Source organism: Takifugu rubripes, chromosome 21 (genome assembly GCF_901000725.2).
Source record: "Takifugu rubripes chromosome 21, fTakRub1.2, whole genome shotgun sequence".
In the NCBI taxonomy this organism is placed as follows: Eukaryota; Metazoa; Chordata; class Actinopteri; order Tetraodontiformes; family Tetraodontidae; genus Takifugu; species Takifugu rubripes.
In genome coordinates, this window is record NC_042305.1 from 14263852 (window position 1) to 14285977 (window position 22126).

A 22126-nucleotide genomic window follows, 5' to 3' on the forward strand; every position below is an offset into this window, starting at 1 on the left:
CAATCTAAATCTGAAATGAATCAGCGCCTCTCACTGTAGTCACAATAAGAATCTGGTCAGAATGTGCACATGCAGATATTTACCCAGTGCTGGGAAGGACTCCAACACGCTCATGACCCTGGTTAGGAATAAGTGGGTTAGCATAAGAGTTTAGCATACGTGCGGTGTGTCAACATAGTGGTGGAGCAGCAGAGCAGCGGAACGCTCCTGCAGGTCAAGATGGTCCAGGCAGAAAAGTGGGTGAAGGAGAGAAGCGGCCGCATCTTTTACTGGGGAATAAAACCTCCAACTGGGACCAACCCAGACCAGGAAATGCTTTAAAACAAAAGATGGAGGGGACTCAACAAAACTGAGAGCAACAGTGTGTGTGTGTACAGGGTGTGTGTGTGTGTGGGGGGGGTCTCAGCGATGCAGCAGCTTCCAGGGCTGGTGTGCAGCAGACTGAAGAGAACCATGTCTGTCCCAGATGCAGAGACTGGAAAACAGGATCAAAGAGTCGCCAGGGCAACCTGCACGACACACATTGTATTAAAGCCACACGGTTAATTTGAAAGGGATGGAAGCGGGGTGGAGGAAAGGAAGCAGAGGTAGCAGGAACTCCACGCTCGGCTATGGACGCCGTCGGGCTGCTCCAGGCCGACGCCCCTCTGGACTCATATCTATCCCCTCGTTTGCACAGGTCACCTTAAAATACGCATCAGAGTGAGCAAATGTTCACCTCAACACACGTTCAACAGCACCAAACCGACCTGGAGGGACGATGCAGCGGCAGAACCGTGATCAACACAATCACAACGTCAAACAATAAAGCGGCAACGAGTCAAAGTTGATTCCTTTTTTTTTTTTAATTATTCAATTACAATTTGAGACTAAACAAAATTGAACACTCAAAAAAAGGAGCAAAAATTCAGGCTTTAGTGAATCTGTAAATCGAGTGTCGGCGTGGACATGATATGTGGTCGGAGACTCGTGCACTGATGCACAGATTTGTGTTTCTTTTTGGCATCCCAGTGATTGCAGGGCTCCATCCAGGGCGTAGGAAACACCGCCTGGCAGATTTCACAACAGGAACCGGCAGCGGGCGACTGGAGCCGGAGAACCAGTCAAAATCCTGGCGGGAACATTAAAAATACAGAGCACGGGAAGAGGCGGCAAGTGTTCCAGCGACCGCCGCGCGTCTCCGGGGCCGCCACACACCTGTGCCGCGCTCGATTTCACCCGGTTTAGCAATACGGAGGCCACGCGAGGGCGGCCGGTGATGAAACATGACATGTGGGATAAAAACCCAGCGGTAATGGAGACGGGGAGCGGAGAGGGAGCAGAGGGGCAGCGCTGGCTGGGATGAGGCTGGGAGGGGGTCCATGTTGAAAAGCAGACAGGGAGGGGGCTCCGCAGACAGTTGGAAGGCATTAGGGTGTTGGACAGGGACTTGTCAGATGCAGCTGTTGTTGCGCTTGATTGATTGAGTTTGTATTCCGTCCTGATGGGAGGCTGGAGTCAGTAGCCGGGGGGATTAGGTCGATTTTAAAAGAGAAAGAAAAAAAAACTGTAGTGTAGAAATGGGTTTTTCGGCTCACCACTGAAATTAAACTATAAATCCAGAATAATTCTCTACCTGGTGGACACATCCAGCCTGGTCAATCATCCCCATTTTTTTTTTTGGCTTTTTTTTTTTTTTTTTAACTTTATTTGAAATAACTTCAAGATCGTATATAAAATAATCTGAAAGCAGATCTAGAGCAATAACATACCAAGCTATAAAATAGATCCTAACACGTTAAAAAAAAGCATTCAGACCCGTTCCCGCGCTCCCTAACTGACCGGCTTCTCTCCCAGATCCATGTGGTCAGATGATTCGCAGCGTTAGTGTACATGGTAATACGCTCATTGGAATTTAGATATTCTCCACACGGATACTCAGTCTACGCTACTGTGATTAGATATTCAGACACGACGATATGCAACGACCGTACATAACACGAACCTCCACGTTTAGATATCTGCTGTCAAGGAGTCCAGGAGAAGCACATCTGACGGCTAGTTAGTGTTCCTCAGAGGAGAAAACATCAGCGTTTATCAGCCAAACATTCTGGAAAGTAATTACTGGACTTGTGACCCATCTACAGAGGACCTGGGCTCCTGGTGTGTGTGTGTGTGTGTGTATGAGAGTATTAGAGTGAGAGTGTGTGGTGAGTGCAGGAATGCCAATGTCTTAAAAGCCACTGCTGTCATCACAATGGCACCTAAAATAGCAAATAACATTTCCGCTTCGGTCACGAGGCGTTTACGACTTTACTCTGGGTGGTTTTGACCATCAGGTTGCCGTGGCTGATTGTGCAAACTCTTAATTCCAAAAACAGGCGTAACATGGATGGAGAATACACAATACGGCTGTCAAAGAGGCCAAAATCTGCAGTGTTCCTGCCTGTGTGTGTGTGTGTGTGTGTGTGTGTGTGTTCGGAATCGTGTCTGTGCGTCGTGGCGCGTGCTGGGCCACCAGCAGGGGGTGGTGTTTCTTCGTCGTTTGCCACTAATGTCTCTTCGCGGTAGCAGCGTTAGCCTCATATCCTGGCGGGTTCCGTGTCCTTGTCCTCCAGCAGGCTTATGAACTGAGAGAAGCTCTCCTTCACTGCCTCCATGTTGTCGGTGGAGCTGCCCTCCAAAATCCAGCGCTTCCCCCTCGCCAGCGGCTCCAGCTCGAAATACTTCTTGACCTGCCGGCAGAAACACAATGGGGACAGCGGTTCAGGTAAATCCTGTCTCGATCATTTAGACGAGTCACAAACACTAAATGCTCCAGAGAGGCCGTCTTATTCTGAAGGCCACGTGGCTGCAGCCCCACTGCCATCCTTTCCTTGCTGCATGATATTTGGTGATTCCTTTTCCTGTTTCTGGACCTCCAAAATGGAGTCTTGTTTACTGTTTTTAAAAACGGAGGGGTTTCACTTTAGTTGGCCTGGCAGTCAAGAATAGACTCGCCGTGTTGACCCGTTTCTGGGACGCTCCTGAGACGTGCTACGGTGCCGGCCAGGGCTTAACTCCACTCGCCACGGTGTAGCTGTCACATGCCGCTAGTGCGCCCAGTGGAAACTTGGCGTCGGGACTGTATACTGGCAGCAAACCAGTGATGTGACAAACAGTTTCTGTAGCACTAACATCTGCGTCGATAGCGGCTCGTAGATGAGTGGCGTAAAACCAGCATACGTTTTTGGAAAAAGATTTCATTGTTCTGTTCAATAAAACAAGTTCTTCTCTTTTTTTCTTCTTTAATTTTAGGTCCACCTCAGGCTGAGAAAAGCTTCAGCGCTGGAGTTCCCAGAGGAAACACTTTGCCAAGAACATTAGCAGAAAAAAAAAAAGAAACACAAAAAACAAACAAAAAAAAGAGCTCTGCGTATCATCCCTTTTCCCAATTAGTTTTCCATGCACAATATGTTTTCTTCACATAATCATTCACTAACACGTGAAGCTGCAGCCATGAAACTGTCTAAACATCTTTTTCATTCGGAGCGGAACTTCGCTTAATAAATAAATAAAACACAACAAAAGTGCATGGACCAACACGCTGTTCTTATCTGAGGGGTCTGGGGCTGTTGGCATGGCGTCGCTTCCCCTCAGTCACGTTGATTATAAAGATCATATGTTGCATTTTAGCAGCTCGTGACAGATGGGGTGTGGCGAGTTTGAGGGGAGAAACAGAACCAGCTGTTTCACAAAAAACAACAGCCCAGACCTCCACCGACGGCACCGGAGGCCGTTCGCGGCTCAGGCCTTCAACTCGGCGTAAAGACAAAAGAAAAAAGGAAAGAATTAAATGGAAAAGCATGGAAGTGATGTATCTCCAGCTGGAAGAGTTACCGTTTCCAGGAGACAGGCGAGAGGAGATAACACAATCTTACAGACATCATTGGATCCCTGCGGGCAGAAACCACCAGGACATCATCACTTCACGATGCTGCTGGGAAAACACAAATATTGGGGAGAATGGCAGCAGATTTCCTGAGGAAATCTGAGGAACCACCAGACAGATGAAAGTGTCCAGACGTTCTGCTCTCTGCTGCTAATTAGCTCCGCTGAAAGAGCATCTATCCTGTCTGGATCATTTCATGTCTAACAAGTAACCGTTTTAATCCCATCTGAATAAATCCTGATAACAGGCTCGCGTCGTGTTTCACTGAATGAAGATGTATTGATGATGCAGTAATTGTGAGAGCCCAGAGGTCGATACCCTCAGCACCGAAGCTATCTGAGCTATTTTAGCTTCATCAGTAGAAAGTGATGAATCCAATCTTTCATGTGCCACCGGGAAGCTTCACACCACACACTCAAATGGCCTTTCAGCTCCAAGTGAAATTGCTTTTGTCTAGACCACTCTGGGCTGTCTCGCTGTGCCATGGTGTGTGGCATAAAGAGGATGAGGAAGGGGGGGGGGGGTTTCTTTGTGTCTGATTTGGTCCAACCAGCCTTTGCCAGCACGGGGGAGAGCGAGCGCCGTCTCTGCCTCCGAGTGGAGTTTGTCCGGGTGTAATGTGAGTTTAATGACAGATTAAGTCACCTCGGCCACGTTTGGCTCAGAGGCCCACTAAGAAAGCTGAGCAGACCCAAACAGTGTTAACAAATCTGTCTGGGTAACCTGAGCTGCTCTAGCCCGGGCTCTAGCCCCAGACCTAGACTGCAGACGATGCGGCTGGCTGCCTGTCTGGCTGGCTGACTCACTGGCCTGCATGTGTCCACGGCCCTCTGGAAGACTCTGCCCCCTGCCCTGGCAGACACTCAAAAGTCCAGCAGTGACCTCTGAGCAAGTGCAGACGGGCTGAAGCCTCACGTCCCCCGCTTTCCTCACAGAACAACAGAACACACCCAGGAGGACTGAAGCGGTGTCACCAATGTCCTAATGTAAAAACATTAGGTCAGGAAAACAGGTTGATTTAAACATTAAAAAACAACAACAACGCTACCCCCCCAGTGACAGAGCACAACCAATCCAGCCGCTTGTGTCATGCGCGTAGAAACAGGAAGAACCGTCCCACATGACGGGAGGAGCCCCGTGACCCGTGAACAGCTGGGTGCATCCACACTGGCAGTCAGCAGTGTGGCCCAAACCAGTTTCCCTCAGATTAAGCCCACTAAGCACACTTATGCTTGCTTAAGGAATCGCGTGAGGCAGTGGGAAGGGTAAGCCACACAAGTTGCCAGATGGCACCTAGGATGACCGCTGGGTCAGCCAGTCTAGCTCCTTCTAGGTCATACAGACTGGGGGCCTCGTCTTGTGCACGAGAGAAAGCGGCTTAAACGTACATAAGGGCGTCAAAAAATCTGTAATCACCTGTGTCAACTGTATACACGCTAACGGCCAACTTCCGTGTCAAACAGGCGGAGCGGCAGAAGCGCCGATTAAAATGACAGTGGTGATTTCATTCAGCCGTAAATCCAAGTTTAAATCTAATGTCTTTACTGATGGAACCAGAGAAAGACGCCCATCACACAATTTACGACATAGATGTCCCAGCCGGGGATTCAACAGCATCAGGTATGTAAGCGCGTTGAGTCGAGGAGGTTTCATGATCTACGCTGCACAGTGGCGGCTGAGTCCACGTGGCGTTGGCGTGGTCCCTCCCCGCCTGCGTGGGTTTTCTCCAGGTTCTCCAGTTTCCTCCCACGCTCCAACGACTTGCACATTAGGTTGATTAGAGGCTCTAAACTGTCCTTACGGTTTGAAAAAAAAAATGAATTCTGCTAAATAAATCTGGTGGAAATCATAAGTTGTTATTTTTGGCTGACAGTGAGGAGGACTCGGGTTGTAGTGATACTGGTAACGTGTCCAAGTGTCCTTGAGCAGGATGCTGAAACTCAAAATGCTGCCTGTGATTGGCTACGAAGACTGCGGACAGAGATGAGCTCTCCTGTCACAGTCAATGCACATGGGAGGCAGATAAGGAGGAAAAAACTGACTGGACACAGCAGAAATGTCCCCCCCATCCATCTTCTGTTAATCCCCAATGGTCACAGGTGGACGTTGGACTGATCTCAGCAGGTAAGAGGCAGAAATGCTGCCTGGACAGGTCACACTCACATCTAGAGCCCTTCAGTCTCTAATCAACCTAATGTGCTTTTTTTAACACTGTGGGAGGAAACAAGAGCACTCAGAGAATGTCCACGTGTCCACGTCCAAATGTTGGACACGTCAGCCAAATAGGATCACTCCTTGTTGCCGCCCACCACCCATGACCCGCGGCGCGTCCTCGTTACCCTGTATAGGCATCCATCTATTGGGCAGCTGAACGTGCCCCAGCTAAATGCCCCTCTCAAGAGTGTGATGGCAACACTGGGCACATTCAGCGTCCTTCTGCAGGACGGAGCTGCTGTAGTTCAGCCGTCCAAAGCTGCAGTCACATTAGATTTTCCTTGAAGGGTTTAACTTCGGCCGGGCCGTCGCACTTTTAAAGCATATTTGCTTTCCTTTTTCTATTGGGGCTCGTTAAAAATTATAACCCCCATTCAAGTTTTTCTTAAAAAACAGCTTAATCAAAATGTTCTCATGGGCCACAGAATTAAAACCTCATTCATGTGATTGTGCAGCAACTCAGCAGAATTCATTTATACGAGAGGGAGCTCAGCTGTGCTGCAGCCCAACACCCCCACGTCCTCACTCAGCACATCTGTATGATAAAAGATGGATTCAATCTAATGTCAGACTCTCATACAGGGCAATCTTTTCTTGAAATCGGGCTCCTGCCGTTGCCGTGGGTTACAAAACAGCGATAACGGAGCTAAATTCAGTTATGGCCAGTAATAGTAATAATGTCTTCCTGTTTAAGGAAAACGCTTGTTCGTGGAGGAACAGGAAATGTTCACTTGAGAAGATTTAGCCTTTCAACCATCTTTAAAAAGTAAACTGCAGGCTGCCATCAGAATGTCTCCGCAGAACATGCAAAGTTTTACTCAATAAACAATAATGTCAGCTTGGATTTTTGTTGCATGAATCTAAACAGGATTCCCAAAAAAAGCCAAAAAACTGCATTTTGCTTCAATGGTAATTCATGGCACATGTGCAAAAAAAGAAGCCAAAGTAGAACACTGCTGAGGCAAAGCCTCACATATTCAGAATATAATAACATAATTATAGCTTTTACAGATCACTGTTTCAAACAGCACCAAATCCGTCCTCCCATGACCTTGAAACAAGACCTCACGCCTATACTGGTGTCTATACTGACAAACGTGAGCTATACAGGAGCAGACGGAAGCATTCAGGGGTCCAGAGGAACTAGACTGAAGGAGAGAAAGTGCCATACTCAAATATCCAAGACAATCAATTAGAGCATCCCCTGACATGTTCCCCCTGTGAAAATACCAGTGACACGGAAAGTGGCCCACACTGGCAACTGCATTGTAATGTGAAGGTAACCCGAGAGCCACTTACCATATAATAGATATGCCTTTGTTTGGCTTCCTCGCTTACCTAAAGAGCCTTAAAGAGATGAGAGATCCCAGAGGTCCCCAAGAGAGATACTTGGGGAAGGGGCGATAAAACAAACATGGCACCTCCAACTGTGAGGCCTGTGAAATCAAACAACCCACCAGTCGGCAAATAACACCCAGTTTGCCAATGGCGTGTCACACCTTGGGAAACATCGGAGGTGTTCCATGTGAAGGGATTAGTGCCGACAAGTCTTACCAAGGTAGATAACAACCTGAGCACCTCTTAAGTGAAAGTGTTAGCAACAGTTGAGGTACTTTTATCACTCATTATGCACCATTACAAGCGTAAAAACATCAAAGATATTGGCCGTTTCCTTCAGCGTTCAAAGAGATAATCCACTTCTGATACATTGACAGGGAAAAAAAGCCTGTCTGCTTGGTTTTAAGCAAATTCCCTCAGATGTACAAAGACTGGAGGGAGAACTAAAAGTGTCGCTCTATATGATTCAATTCTGGATCCAGGATTTTATTTTTATTTTTTTTTGATACGTCGTCCATGGATCTGTATGCAGTGTCAATAGACAAGCAGCAGTAGAGGGTGGTCCAGCTCCTCAATGTCACACAAAACCAAAGGAGAGCACGCTTCACAGACACCAGCCTTCCTGTTTGTCTAGCCTGCAGCGTTGATTGGCATGCATTAGGAAAATCAAACAAAAATATGGTTGGGGGATGGATAAAGACCTCAGAGTGGCTCCTGCTGCAGCAGCTGCGACTCAACGCTGTGGTGGGTGAACACATCCGAAGAACCCTTCATGTCTACGCACACTTGAAAGTCAGCATGCCAATGATAACTGGAGGTTTGTACCAGCTCGGCTTCAAATTAGCAAGCAGCATGTAGCAGCAACCTCTCTAAAGGGTGCAGGTTCTACGTAGTTGCATCACAACAAGCTTATCCTAAACTCAACCTGAGCACAAAGGGATGGAAGAAGTCAAAATGAAGAGACATGGACTTTCAATTTGGCCTTTTCAACTGCTGTGGAAATCATCCATGCTAGCCAGCATGTAAAAACATTGAGGTCATCCTGGAGGAGAGCCACAGCAGAACTGATGGAACAGGGGATTTAGCAGGACACAAGAATGAAGTCGTAATGCCACAAAAAAAATGAAGAGCATGTAGATTTATTGCCCTGTTCCACTCATATGGGTCTGCGGGTCTCCCCGGGGCTCCGTCCGCTTCCCGGTTCAAAGTGATTCACTTGAAGTGCACTACTCTTCAAAACCAAACGATGGCTGCCAGATCAGAACCACTCTCAGAGGCACGGTAAATCTGAGCCTGACAGCAGAACCGGTAGCACCAAGGCATCGGTTTTTAAATTTCTAAAGCAGCAGATTGGACGACATGTAGAAGCTGGGGTTGTTCCTACCTGGATTATCAAACCCTAGCTTAAAGTTTTAACCATGAGGACTGAACAAACAAACAAACAAACAAACAAACAAACAAAAACTGGCAGCTTTGGCAGCCAAGACGAGCCGGACCTGACTGATGCTGGAAAAGCAGGTGAGGGCAAAATGTCTGTTATTTTACAGTAACTCACTTTATTAAGGACCAAGAGCTGCATGGCAGAAACCATCTGGTGTGTGTGTGATGTGAATGGGTGAACTGGTGCCCTGCCCAGGCTCCTTTTTGTTACAGGGGGCCAACATGCCAGCACCTTCCCTAACCCCTCCCTTGTGACAGGGGCCGTCTTGCCTTGCACCAGCCCACACAGAGGGCCCTCAAAGTCCAGGAGGTCTGTTACAAGTCACCCCTCCTCCTCCGGGACCCCACCTAGAGAGATCCTCCAGCCCGTTCACTCTGGGGGCCCCCTTTCACACTCCAGTCCTGACAGTTGACTAGCTTAAAAGCTGAAGAGGGCCTTTGCTTTAGCATGCAAGGTTTAAAACAAAAGTGATCCAATGCTGAAAAAGATTTAGTCCAAATGGAGTCCACACACACACACCCACCCACACACACACCGTCAGATACTACCGGTACTAATACTACCCTCTACTTCTACTAAACCCCACCTTATTGTGGGTCTCTGCGGAGGTTCAGGATAAGAAGATAACACGCTGAAAACAACAACAAATCAACAAAACCAATAAGAATCTGCTCCTTTTTAAGTGGCGCCTCAGATTTTTAATCCTTGAATAGAAACAAAGCTCCTTCAGCATGAGTGAATTGTTACGCACTTTATTAAATGTGTTTACCTTTGAGCGCCTGTTCTGTAACAGGGCTGCTTCTGTAACTCTTTTTTTACTCACTGCCAGTGAAATCAAGAGTGTTTAGTCAATTATACTGCGTGGTCCAACCAACAGCAGCACTGACGATTTCAACCACAGCATTCCATCGCCACAGAGAGAGAAAAGGGGAAAAAAAATATCATTAGTCATTTTGAATTGAATGAAGGGTAAATTTCAAAGGGCGCAAACCTTCATGGAGGAGAATGCCTAGAAATTCCCAGCGTTTGATCCATGTGAGTCAGCAGTGGAACCTGGGGGTCAAATCACATGCTGAATAGGCTTTTCGGAAGTTTTGTCCTGGCCAGTGGCGGCCAGTGGCCGACCCTGCTTGACCAGCAGACAAAGAGAGGGCAATGGCTACAATTGAAATGGGTGAGATTCTTTTCTCTTCTAATGGAAAGTCCAGTCCTGAATAGGGTCTGGCCGGCTGAATTGCGTTCCACACAGATTTTGGGCGCGAGGGCCCGCTGGGGTCAGGGTTCAGCTGCGTTTGACGCGGCCTGTGGGAAACAGCCGGAGCGATGCCCGCACAACCTGCCGACTGCCCTCTCATCCACGGTGCCCCTTAACCTCACAGTGACAGACCACCAGCCCAGGGATGACAGGATGAAAAAGGCTGTATGGGTGGGAAAAGGAAAGAAAGCAAAGATGAAGGTAGACAGGCGGGACAGACAAAGATGTGAACGATACAAACCATCAAAGAAATGAAGAAATTCTAAGTAGCTTCACTTATTCTTCTTCCAGTGTCTAGCACACATTCTCTAGAGGGAAATCAATTTGTGCTGCTCCACTGGTTTTCCAGCCCTTGGATCCAAAAGTGGGACGAATGAGGAACTGAGCCTGTGTGCTTTGCTGAGACAACCACGCAATCAATAACAACATCGTCAATCATTAAAGGGGGAATTAAGAGCAGCGCAATTACATCTGAACACGCAAATCTGTGCACTGGGATGTTGGTGCCGACACAAACACGCAGCTCAGAGGTGGGGTTTGTTTGTGATTCAGACACAACTCAGAGAGGCGCATGAACAGAAGCTGAGACGAGAGACGTTACCCTCCTCACGCAGAGAAACAGCCCCGGGAATCTTTTAGATTAGTCTCAGTCTAACCGACGCCAGTTTTGCTGTGCACATTTTAATCCCGAGTAGTTTCCTCCCATCTCTGATCATGACAACGGTCCTTCAGTTGCGAGACCCGTTAAACCAATCTCATTTTTTAAGCAAATCTTTGTAGGAAGAAAGCAATCTTTCTGCTCCCTCAAAGCACCACGGAGCTGTTGGAGGGACGGGTCCACAGAGCACGCACTGCTGCCAGAACCCGGAGGTGAACACGCTCCCGCTATGGTGCTTCAGACATGCAAAACAACAATACCTCAAAAACATTAAACACAAGCAGAAGTTGCTCCAATTAATTTCCACAGCTGCCAATGCTCAAGCCGAGCCACCCCACACACCACATGCACAGGTGGAATTCTACGGACACGTTGTGGTTCAGGTCCGTTGCTGAGGTGAGTCGGTACTCCTGCAAACTCAGAGGGATGAAGTCAGATCAGGTGATTGGCTCGTTCAGCCCAGATAGCTCTGCTCCTGCTGTGCTTCTTTTACTGCTTTGTTTCAACTTGAGAGCTAAATGTTTCTTAGGGGACCAGACAGAACTGTGTGAATCAAGGCTAAGCGGATTTTATTTGTAAGATTTCCAAGTCCAGGATTTTACTTAAATTTATTATAAACGTCACAGACCAAAAATGACAAGCATCCATTAACTCTAAATCACTTTAAGCATTACCAGCTTCTAAAACAGGAAGTTGAAAATGACTCATAAAACCAAACTTCAAAAAGAGTAATGAGAAACTGCACTGGCACGAGGCTTTGCTTTTTTTTATTTTTGTTCTTATTTAAAGGGCTAACACATTGTAAAGTAAAAAGTGGAGCAATTTACTGCGGAATTCTAATGCGGATTTTATACTCAATTTTATTTATTTTTTTTAAAATTGGAAGAGGAGCCGACCACAATAAACGGTTTTCCATCAGCTATGATTTACTGCATTATTACAGCCAGAATCAACCTCCCAGAACACCTACTTGGTGTCGCAGATGAGATAAAGAAGGACTTGAGTTCTAAATGCATCGTGGATCATTTGTTTTGCATAATGTGGCCATCGCGCCATTTCACACTTGGTTAAAATGAGCCGGGCAAGGTCACCTGCTCCTCATCCATTTTTCCACTGTAGCCAGCAACTCGCACACTGGAGGCTGGGGAGGGAGGTGGGAGCTGGAGGTGGGGAGGGTTACTTGCTGACTGGCTTCAGTCTAGACGGCTCAATATGCAGTCGACTATTCAGACCAGCTTGACTGGGGGGAAAAAAGGGAACAGATGCAAGGTAAGAGGGAGGAACGCTGCAGGAGAGAGATGCTGGTGCTGTTTGACTGCGGCAGCTTAACAAACAGGTCTCGCTACAAGCAAACTGTGTGTGTGTGTGTGTGTATGGGGGGGGGGGAGTGTTTGGGGAGAGAGAGCCAGACAGAGAAACAGACATTAGAGAGAGCGACATTATCAGAGGGAGATATCCCAGTTGCTGGCTGCGGCTTCATTGTCAAGGTCAGTGAGCTGCAGAGTAACAAGTCACACCACCTGACCCCACCCCCCCACCGCCTGTTCCCCTCCTGCAGCTCGTCCCAGTCTCTCCCCCACTGCCTCCATCAGACTGCTTGCTGGAGGCACGTGGACAGAATTTGACCAGCGATGCACCAATATTCTTATACCGACAGTTTACTCTTCAAAATGTCTAGATTAGACGTAAGATTAGCATCTAAACGGCAACAAAAAACATTTATTGTTCCCTTTATGCAGTTTACGATCTATGACACCAAGGAGACAATCATGTATTGTGCATTTTCTCTCTTGATCTGCACAGGTTTCCTCCAGGTAAACCAGGATCCCCTTCCAGTTCCAGTTTGACCCTGGCATGGTCGTCTAGCAACAGCCTCATACGTCCTCAGAAACACATAAAACAGTCTTTCACTGCACAAATGTTTATGGGACTGAGTATTTATGTGGTGTCCACCTCTGCTGACCGCCGCATTACACCTCTGTAATGTTTGTATGAATCACTGAGGTCCGCCAGAGGTGTAACACACCTATCTTTAACTGCCTGTGTAAAAGCATGTGATGGCATTACTTCGCACTTGCTTCCAGAAGTGTCCAAAGTTTGCACCTAAAACATTTACGCAGCATCTGGACCTGTGGAGTTCAGAGAACATCCATCTTCATTTGGTGTCCCGAAAAGAGGCTTAAATGGGAAATTAGCAGAACTCAAAAGAGTTTTTGAAATGCTGACTGCACTCAAATTGAGGTTTTCATTAGACCCAATCAATGTCAGTCTAGCTGATAAAAATTATTTGACACTGGACAATGATCTCATCACCAGTTGGCAAAGAGCCCTGGTGGAAACTCTCTTAATTACCATTCGACAGAGGACAGATTATATTGGCTCACTTTTACGTTTGCAACATTACTTTACTCTCTTGGGGCATAAGCAGCCCAGATACTGACATCTGCTGAATCATTTGACAGGCCTGTAGCAAACTATTACTGATGTCTTCTGGCCCTGATTGCTTACTGGTGCTGATTCCATCCATACAAAAAGTTCACCCGAAGACTGATCTGATGATTAAACGTCCGAAGCGGCGTGATATGAAGCGATGTTTCACAGCTCCTATTTACCGTTTCGCCAAGGGCCGAAACTCTCCGCCGAATAAACACCTTTTAAACAACTTCTGCACTGTTGATTAGACTATATGAGTTGGCAATAATAAGACATTTCCGCCCGGTAATGACGCAAGTGCATGGTATTAAAATCTTAACAAGTTAGTCGGAATCATTCACACACACTGTTGTTTCCAACTGAGGGCTCAGCGATTGGCCCTTACCTGGTCCTCGTCATCTCCGCGGCCAATCGGCGTCCACCGGATAATTCAGAGACACCAGCGTCACCGGCCACAATGACACACACACGCACACGCGCGCACACACACACCATGTGCCAGACGTTTGACGAAAATTTCAGACACTGGGTGCCACATGAGTCACCGAGCACAGCCACCACCCAACGTGTGCCAGGAACCTGCAAGTTAACCATGAGTGTGACGGAGGACAGTGGTTGACTGGCCACTTCCGTCCTGGAAGTTTGACCGGAACGCATTAACGCACCTTCTGCACACACCAGTCACAAGTTTTCTTTGGGTCATTGAATATTTATATTAAAAAAAAAAGCGAATCCGGGGTATTTCAAGGGTGAAACGGGGTGTGCACGTGGCAAAATAAAATCTCTAAAATCAATTACAATTTAAAGCCAAACGTTACACTAACTGAATGTAAATCAACGTAGAAGATTCTGAGTTACCTTTAACAAACCGGACCTTCAGGCTTGAATCAACATGTCACTGTTTGAAACTTCATTATATGAATGAGTGAGTCAATTTCAGCAAATTACTTGTTTTTAACAGAAGATTTTTCTGCCAAGGGTTATTACGGAATTACTCACATTTGATCACAGGATTAGAATGTCTAATATACTGGCGTTACAAATAAGGCAGACAAGATCCTACATGTGACGAGCGCCATAAATCTGACGTGGTGGGGCAGGCGGCTGAATGCATTTCAAACTTGAAAAGATAACATTGTGCTTCAAGCTGGGAACTAATGCATAAATAAATGGCTGGAAGCAAGTGATTTATCAGATGTAATATTCAAGTAGCCATCTGGATGTCTACCACCTGTTGAGGGTGAGTAAGAACATGAGGTGGCTAGGAAGGAGATGCGTCATATTTCAAATCACTCACAGTTTACCAACTCTGACAATTACTACAATAGTTAAAGAGCGTTTCCGTGCAGAAAATAATTCAGTTCATCCAACAGTTGATCAGCCTGGACCATAAACCCCTCATGATCATTATTGCAGTGACAAATGCAGAGAAACATGGCTGCGGCATTTTTTGTTAAATAGAAGGATTAATATCGGTATTACTTTCATTCAAACGAGAGGGAATGTTTGGAGTTAAATGTGGGAGAATCACGATAAAAGCAGAAGCCACAAGGACAAATTATTATGTTTGAATTACTGGATAAAATCTTTGTTGACTACGGCTCAGGCTGGGAATTCTCTGAGAATAACTGCTGCACGTCATCATTCTAAATCTATTTCTGGAAGTAATAATCGAGCTAAAATATCTTCATTTCTACTTTATTTGTTCCAGCTATCTCATACCTGGCCCAAGGTCATGAGCGTTGTTGTGAAGCATACCAGCATGGGGTCACACACTCCCTCACGTGATGCCCTGATTGACAAATAAACATGGTCAAACCAGTTTTAACAACAGAGCATGAATGAGAAAAAAGATGACATGATTTGATATTCTGTGGTTGATTATCTGCACCACAGTGAGGCTTCTACTCAAGGCTGCGTCATGACAGACATGTCTCAATAAATTCTAGTCTCTACTGTGTGGCCTAATGAGTGAAGCAGCATTTGACAGCTTTAACCAGCCTTTATTAAATGCAAACCTTTGGCGTCCAATAGCTCAAATTACTGCTCGCTTTTGAAACACAGTGCAGCATTTACTTGTTAGGCCAAGACCATTAAAACCTCATTACAGTTGCATAATCATATCAGCTCTTTTAGCAAATGTGAAAAAATAAATAAATACAAGATTTTTACTATGCAGTGTTTTGCCCTCCAAAGTCCTACTTTTTTGATCTCTGGTTATAATGGACTTGTGTGTGGCATTTTTGTACGGATTAGGGGATGTTTGTACATACAGAAAATGTAGGACTGACGTTCAGGTGAAGGCCCCCTGGGGTGATAATCCTACTTGAAATGCCCCTCCATTAGAGCATCAGGAATGTGCTTCAAAGCAGGTGTGTTAATAATGCTTATTACAAAAACAGTGTTTACTGCCATCTGCTTTGGATACCTGATTTTGGTGGTGATGTCATGACAGACGTGAAGGCAGAGAGGAGGTGGTTAAGGTTAGCGAGGAGTATTTTCACAGACCGGCGAGTCCAGACAGAGAGGCAGAGTGAAAATAGCTCAAGGAGCAAACAAGGTAACCTCTTTGAAAAGACGCTTCAGGGGGTGTCTGCCAAGTCCCACACAATACTGTCTGCAGTCAATGTCTGTGTTTCAGCTGCACCGCTCTGCAGTTTGTTAAAAAGTCTGGGTGCACCTTTTAGAGGCGGGTGAAATCGATGATGCAGTCATTAGCTGGTTAGTTAAATGTCAACAACCGATGTTCACCTCGATATTTTCCATGAAAAACTATGGCTATTGTGGCATAACTGGAATGATGGGGAAGTGACTCATTACTCTGAAATTACCTGTGACGTCAGTTATTTTTAAAACCGTCCCATGTAGACTAATCATGACAGCCTTACAGCCTACAGAAACTGAGCCCCTCTACTTGATAAGCACAGGGGCTAAATCACTGCAGAGTACTTCGAGAGTAAGACCAATGAATACCACACAGTAGATATCATTTATAATAGGCTGCGTCAAAGGACTAACAACTTACAATGAGTAACCAGCATCTGGAGCACAAGGGGCTGTAACAAAACCAGAAAACAACAAAGGAAATCTGACTTCTGACTCTCACTTTGCCACAGCTGCCAACACTCAGATGAAAACTGAAACTGAAACTGAATCATCGCCACTACAGAATTACTAGTTGGATTAGAGGACGCAGATCCTACCGCCCCTGCTGGTGTCGTGGATTTAAAGTCTGTGTATAAATATGTCACAGAGTTCTTGGGCAACATCGGCACAGAAGAAGCCAGGGACAAAAACGGGGCTATGATCATATAACCTTCATACACCTGGAATGTCACTGGTCATTTCATGTAAGCATATCCATCACACAGCAGTATCTTTGTGATTCATGGTAAGGACCTTCAATCCTTATGGGAAGGGGAGGGGTATGCAAGTCTGGACACCTCTGTGCCAGCAGGGACATCCCCATTAAGGGGCCACTTTGTTCTAAAAGTGGAGAGAGAAGGGGCACATGGATAAAATAGCCACTTGTTTACAAGGTGTTTTCCCACCAGCGTAGATACAAACTGGGGAGACATGAAAGCTAGGCTTGTACGGTTTCAGTCCGACACCAACAGGAAGACAAAACAACTCAATACTTGGGTTGGTTTATTCATTTGTTACTTCTAAATGTGTTTTTTTGTTTGCTTGACCGATTCTTGTCATTGCGCGTCGATGAGTGAAAAACTGAAACAAGTTTAAATGCCCGCACTTATTGAGGAGGTTATAAAGAGGCAAAAATCCCAGAAGTGACTGAAGTGATTTTGCGGAAGCAGGATCGGTGAATTTGAGTGCTACAAAGTGACTGACCGTGCCCTTTCTTTGTGTCCTGGGGCCAAAGTGCATCCTCCTGGAGTCTCTGAAAAGCTAAGGCCTCATTCATGGGTAATGTACCAGACAGACTAAGGTTACTCCCCTTCCTTCATTCTTTCTGCTCAGAGGACCTTCACTGGTTCCATCTTTACTACTCGCACTGTTGTGACGTTTGTCCAGTTGACAGGCTTCACAAAAATCAAAACATGCTGTAAAATTTATAGTCAAATCAAATTTAGAGCACTGTTTGCATCAGAGGGCTTTGAAAGCTGCACAGTTGTGACACCGAGGGTCCTTAGTCCCTCGATCTGGGTCAGGAAAAACGTGAAAAAAACCCAAACTTTTAGGGCTAAAAGTCAGTCCTGAAAAGTAAAACTGTGAAGTTGTGACTCTCAGTGCACATTAAATATGAAGTCAAACCTCATATTAACTGAGGTCGTGTAAAATGTTTGGAGAAGGAAGCGAGGTCAGCCGTTATTTTTTTTTTTTAAAGTTTATTTTACAGCAAATTTAAAGCATTTTCCAGGGAAAACAACACAACCTCGGACTGTCGGAGGTAACAGAGGATCGAAGGTACTGAGTGATGGCTTTCATCTACTCAAGTCCTTTGAGAGGAGTCTGAAGATTTCCATGTGAGCTCCTCTGATGAGACACTAGGCCGTGTTTACAGACACTCACTCATCCATCTAACCGGCAGTGCTGATGGAGGAGTGTTGTGCAATGAGGCGTTCATCGCAGGTCTATGGCCTATTTGTCTTCAATGAGTGGTGGCGGGTCAAGTGCTAATAGCCTAAATATGACATTCATCATTTGTTTTTTAACTTGCATGAACTATCTGCAATATAATTATATGACATCGTAAACAATGTTATACTCGCTTTATAGTTTCTTTGTGCAGTTAAATGCTACAAATTCTGCTGATGAATGCAACTTTTGAGACGTGCCAGACAGGATGGACCAAACCCCCGAACCATTCAACAAATCCAACTCATCTGTCTCTAAAAAGGAAAAGTCTGCCGCCACAAAAATGATCAAAATCTGTGGAATACTGTAGTGCCCGAGTAAATCTTAATGATTTCAGTCATCGTTATAATTTCCTTGTGTTTTATCTATACATATAAAAATATTGAGAGATTCTTTAACCTGTCTGAAAAAGTCGGACGAAATCAGACTTATTGCCAAAAAAAAGGATAGCCCTGTGACAATTACTGCACATTAACATAGATTTTGCACTCTCATTAATACATGTGCCTTCTATCAGTTTGTTCTGAATGTGTACTTAGTTACAATTCTTGTCAGTAAAATTTCTGCCAACTAGTGGTAAGTATGAAGCTATAAAGTGGCGTGAAAATATCTCCGTCGGGTGGAAAGACTGGTGTACTGACAGATGTGAACACAAATCTAAAACATCTACAGGTGTGCAAAGCTGACACGTCTGCACACAAGCCTTAACATCTGCTCCCCTCGACACCCAACGTCAGGAACCATCTCCCCCTGCTCTCACGGCTCCGACAGGTAAAGCCATGTACTGTTTAGATGAGAGACAATGCTCGCAGATGCAGATGAGCACCTCCCACGCAGCTACCTCACTCCTAACCTCTCTCTTTGCAGAGCCTGCCAATTTCCACCTGGACGGTCTTCAACTATGTGCCAAGAGGATATCACAGCCACTCCATATCCTCTGTGTGACAGTGTAATTCCCTCTGCCCTGCAGCGATGTCTGCAAAACTCAGACAGTTTACATGTTCATGTAGCTACACTGCACTGGAGGAGGGTGATTTGCCAAGTATTTTGTGCATTCATTTGATTTCTGGCACACAGACTTTAACCTCGTCCAACATGTGCTGCCATATGCGTAACGGAGTCAAAGGGTGAGCCGTGTTTGTTTAATATTTTAGTTTAGTGTACTCGGCGATGTGGCCTTACCGATGAGTGCGGCACTTCTGTACAATTTAGCATGAGAGAAAACTATTTTAGTGTACACCAATATTTGGATACGTAGGGATGGAGCCAAATATGAAAAGAATCCTCCAAAATGAAGTGAAATTGTATTTTCTGTTGCCCACCAGGAAAAAGAGGAGATGAGAAGTGCACGCAAACGTGCTTCAAGGGATGGAATGCAGAAGCCATAAGAAAAAACAATATGTTTGTTTCCGTGCAGGTGAGAAAACCGTATCCCTGTGTTAGTTCCATTACATAAAATGCACATGGATGCCTGCGCTCCATTAAAATCGGCCCAGAGGACTCTGAATGAAGTCGGACGAACACCCCCAGGTCCCTCACATTTTACGCGCTACATTTTACTTATTTTTCTCTGAGCAGGAAGCAGAAGCATCCCGCCTACTGTAGTTGTTTAAAACCAGTCTGCTCTGTGTGGTAGCAACCGGTAGGAACCTAGCGAACCATGGCAAAGTATTTTTGGAAGGCGTGGAGACCGTTGCGATGCTTATTCATAACACGCAAACGGCAGCCAAGTCCTGACGCGTAAACTCATCCCTGTTGACTTAACTACCTCGCTGGCTAACTTCCTCCTGGATGGTTGTGGTGTGGTGTAAAAGGTCCACAGTTGTGGCCTAAGAACAACAACGTTAAAGTTCAACTCGCCACCTGGCGGAGGGGAGGCGGCTCGACTCCACCCGTAATCCAGCGACTGCCAACTGCTTTGTAGACAGAAAGTCTGCTTGCATAAATTATTCACGCCATTTGAGCGAGAAGTGTAGTTCGACTTAGATGCCCGTGGAAACGCACTTAATGAGTATAACACTTTAGAAGCACTTTCTTTAGACAGGGCGGTGAGTGCCCAGATGTCTCCAGGTGCTACCACCCGCAACCGTTTGTCCATGTTGGGCTCTCCACATGTGAAATGGTGCTTGGTCTGGACCTAGATCCAGACATGAGCTCTAACCTCAATGACGAACAAATTCAAGAGTCACTGTATGGTCCACAGCAGCCGTGTGTGTGTGTGTGTGTGTGTGTGTGTGTGTGTTTGGATCAGGGGCCAGTAGGAGACTCTCCAGGACAGAGACAAAATGAATCAATTAATGACTGAAATATGTACAGAACTTATTGTAGCATCACTATTAGTTTTTATTTGAAAAAACAAAGGGTGAATTTTTAATGTGATTCATAAAAAAGCGTTCCCACAGTAAAACCTGATAATAATGTTGGAATCAAATCTTTACTTGTAATGATCTGTTAAAATTCACATCAGAATTTTAAAGGTAATTTTCTGAGCCATATTCTTACACGCAGACTAACCACGATGCAGCAGTGCTGCCCTCTTGGCCTACAGGTCAACGGCTGCACCGATTACCCACAAGTCCTTGACAAATCTTAGCCCTTTCATCTGTGTCGGTGGGTCACCCCTCAAAGCCTTGTTACAGGATTGGCTCTTGCCAATTAGCACAATTAGCTTTTGGCAAGCCACCGTAAGCGTCACAAGGCACCAGCTTTATACTGATGTTACATGACAAGGCTGCAGTCTGGTCTGCAATCACAGGCAAGGAAGTGGCCTGCAGGACAGACAGAGAACCGAAGGTGCAGCTCTTGCACATGATGCACGTACGCGGACCCGCCCGTTAGCTGACCTCCAACAAGCTTCGGAAAGCTCAAGTTCATCATGAACTGAGACATAACGAAGTTCTGATCAAAAGTCAAAGCAGTGAAAATATTCAGCAAAGCACCCTCCGCGATGATCTTCTAAATAATAAAAGGGAGACTCTAAAAGGTAAAGAGTTGCTTTTAAAGGAAAATAGCGCAAGCATATCTGGAGACAGTGAGGGAGTTCTTAATCTTTTATCCAGAATGCCGTGTTTAAGGGCTCCTATTTCAAGGACTTCTGAAGGGATGAAAAACATTGGCAAAATAAGTGGTTTTATAGGGGAAATCCAACCCGTGCAGGGATCCTCTGCCTTTTACTTTTTAATGTACATGGGTATAATGTACAGTATAGGAAGAGAACATCTGGAGGTAGTCGCCTCCTAAGGGATGGTACTCGAGTTACTGTACTGTGCTGTTACTACTATTAAATTACTGGTAATAACAACAATGCTATTGTTAAATGTAAACAATGTGTGGTTCCAAGAGTCTTTGCAGCAACCTGAAAATGCAAACTAAAACAGCAGGTTCAGGAAATGTTAAATTAAAGTTATTTATTAAACATGCCACTTTATTTTGGACGTGAACATATGGCATCTTTATATATTTTAACATAAGTTATAACTGCCAGACATTCGTCCATCTGTTTTCTGGAGTGTTTTACAGCATTCACGGATGAGAATCCTGATTAACTTACACAAGCTATTTTAAGGTAATTAAATGCATTGTAAACTGTATATTATTGCCTGAAAGTACTAGATCAATTAAAATGATTCACCCCGGTAATGAATGAAAAGGCAGGAGCCGTCCAAAGACTCTACTAAATGAGGCAATAAATCCACAAACTTGTTTTCCTGCACACTGTCAAAGGAAGGCTGCATATTAAAACTGCCTGGATACAATTGGTGTGTTGATAAAGAGCCCCAGACGATGGCAGGAAGATAAGCTGAGGGGTGTTCTGGGGCAATGACATTCTCATTTGAAGCTTTCTGTTTCCTTGGAACGCTCCCGTTTCCTCAGGCCTTGTGCACACGCTGAGGATCTTGGGTAACACGACTTGAGATCAGTATCTCACCTCAAAACAAGAAACCAGAAAGAGACATTATTATATTCGCCCGGCGCTGCGGGTTTCCTCTGCACCAAAAGCGTTCTTGTTGGTTTTATGGTAAGTTGCATGAGTTTGTTTTAAAAACGGAGAGATTTTAGTTCTGAGTTCCAGCTGAGGACACAATGGAGAGTGACGCTCCGGCATCTGTATACGTGTGCGTCTACATCTGGTGTGTTCGTGAACGCTGCGGCGTTCCTCGGGGCGAGTGCCGAATTGACCACATGACACTGTGGTGTGCATGTTGGGGTGTGACATAACAATGAAAGGGAGTTGAGGCTGCGAGAGCTGTTGATGAAAAACACCAGAGGTTGTTTAACACG

At 45.6% G+C, this 22126-nt stretch overlaps 1 protein-coding gene across 4 annotated transcripts in view; it reads right to left on the bottom strand.

Annotated features, from left to right (window-relative positions):
• Positions 1 to 833: 833 nt before the first annotated feature.
• arl15a (ADP-ribosylation factor-like 15a) overlaps positions 834 to 22126 on the bottom strand; it is a 53207-nt gene continuing 31914 nt past the window's right edge. For 2 of the 4 annotated variants that reach the window (XM_011615809.2, XM_029829086.1), the window contains exon 5: positions 834 to 2714. In XM_011615809.2, the coding sequence (XP_011614111.1) occupies positions 2562 to 2714 (153 nt within the window). In that variant the 3' untranslated portion in view covers positions 834 to 2561. Of the gene's footprint in view, positions 2715 to 9446; positions 9957 to 9995; positions 10322 to 22126 lie in introns of those variants that run through there. The other 2 variants (XM_029829088.1, XM_029829089.1) reach the window with 2 other exon arrangements.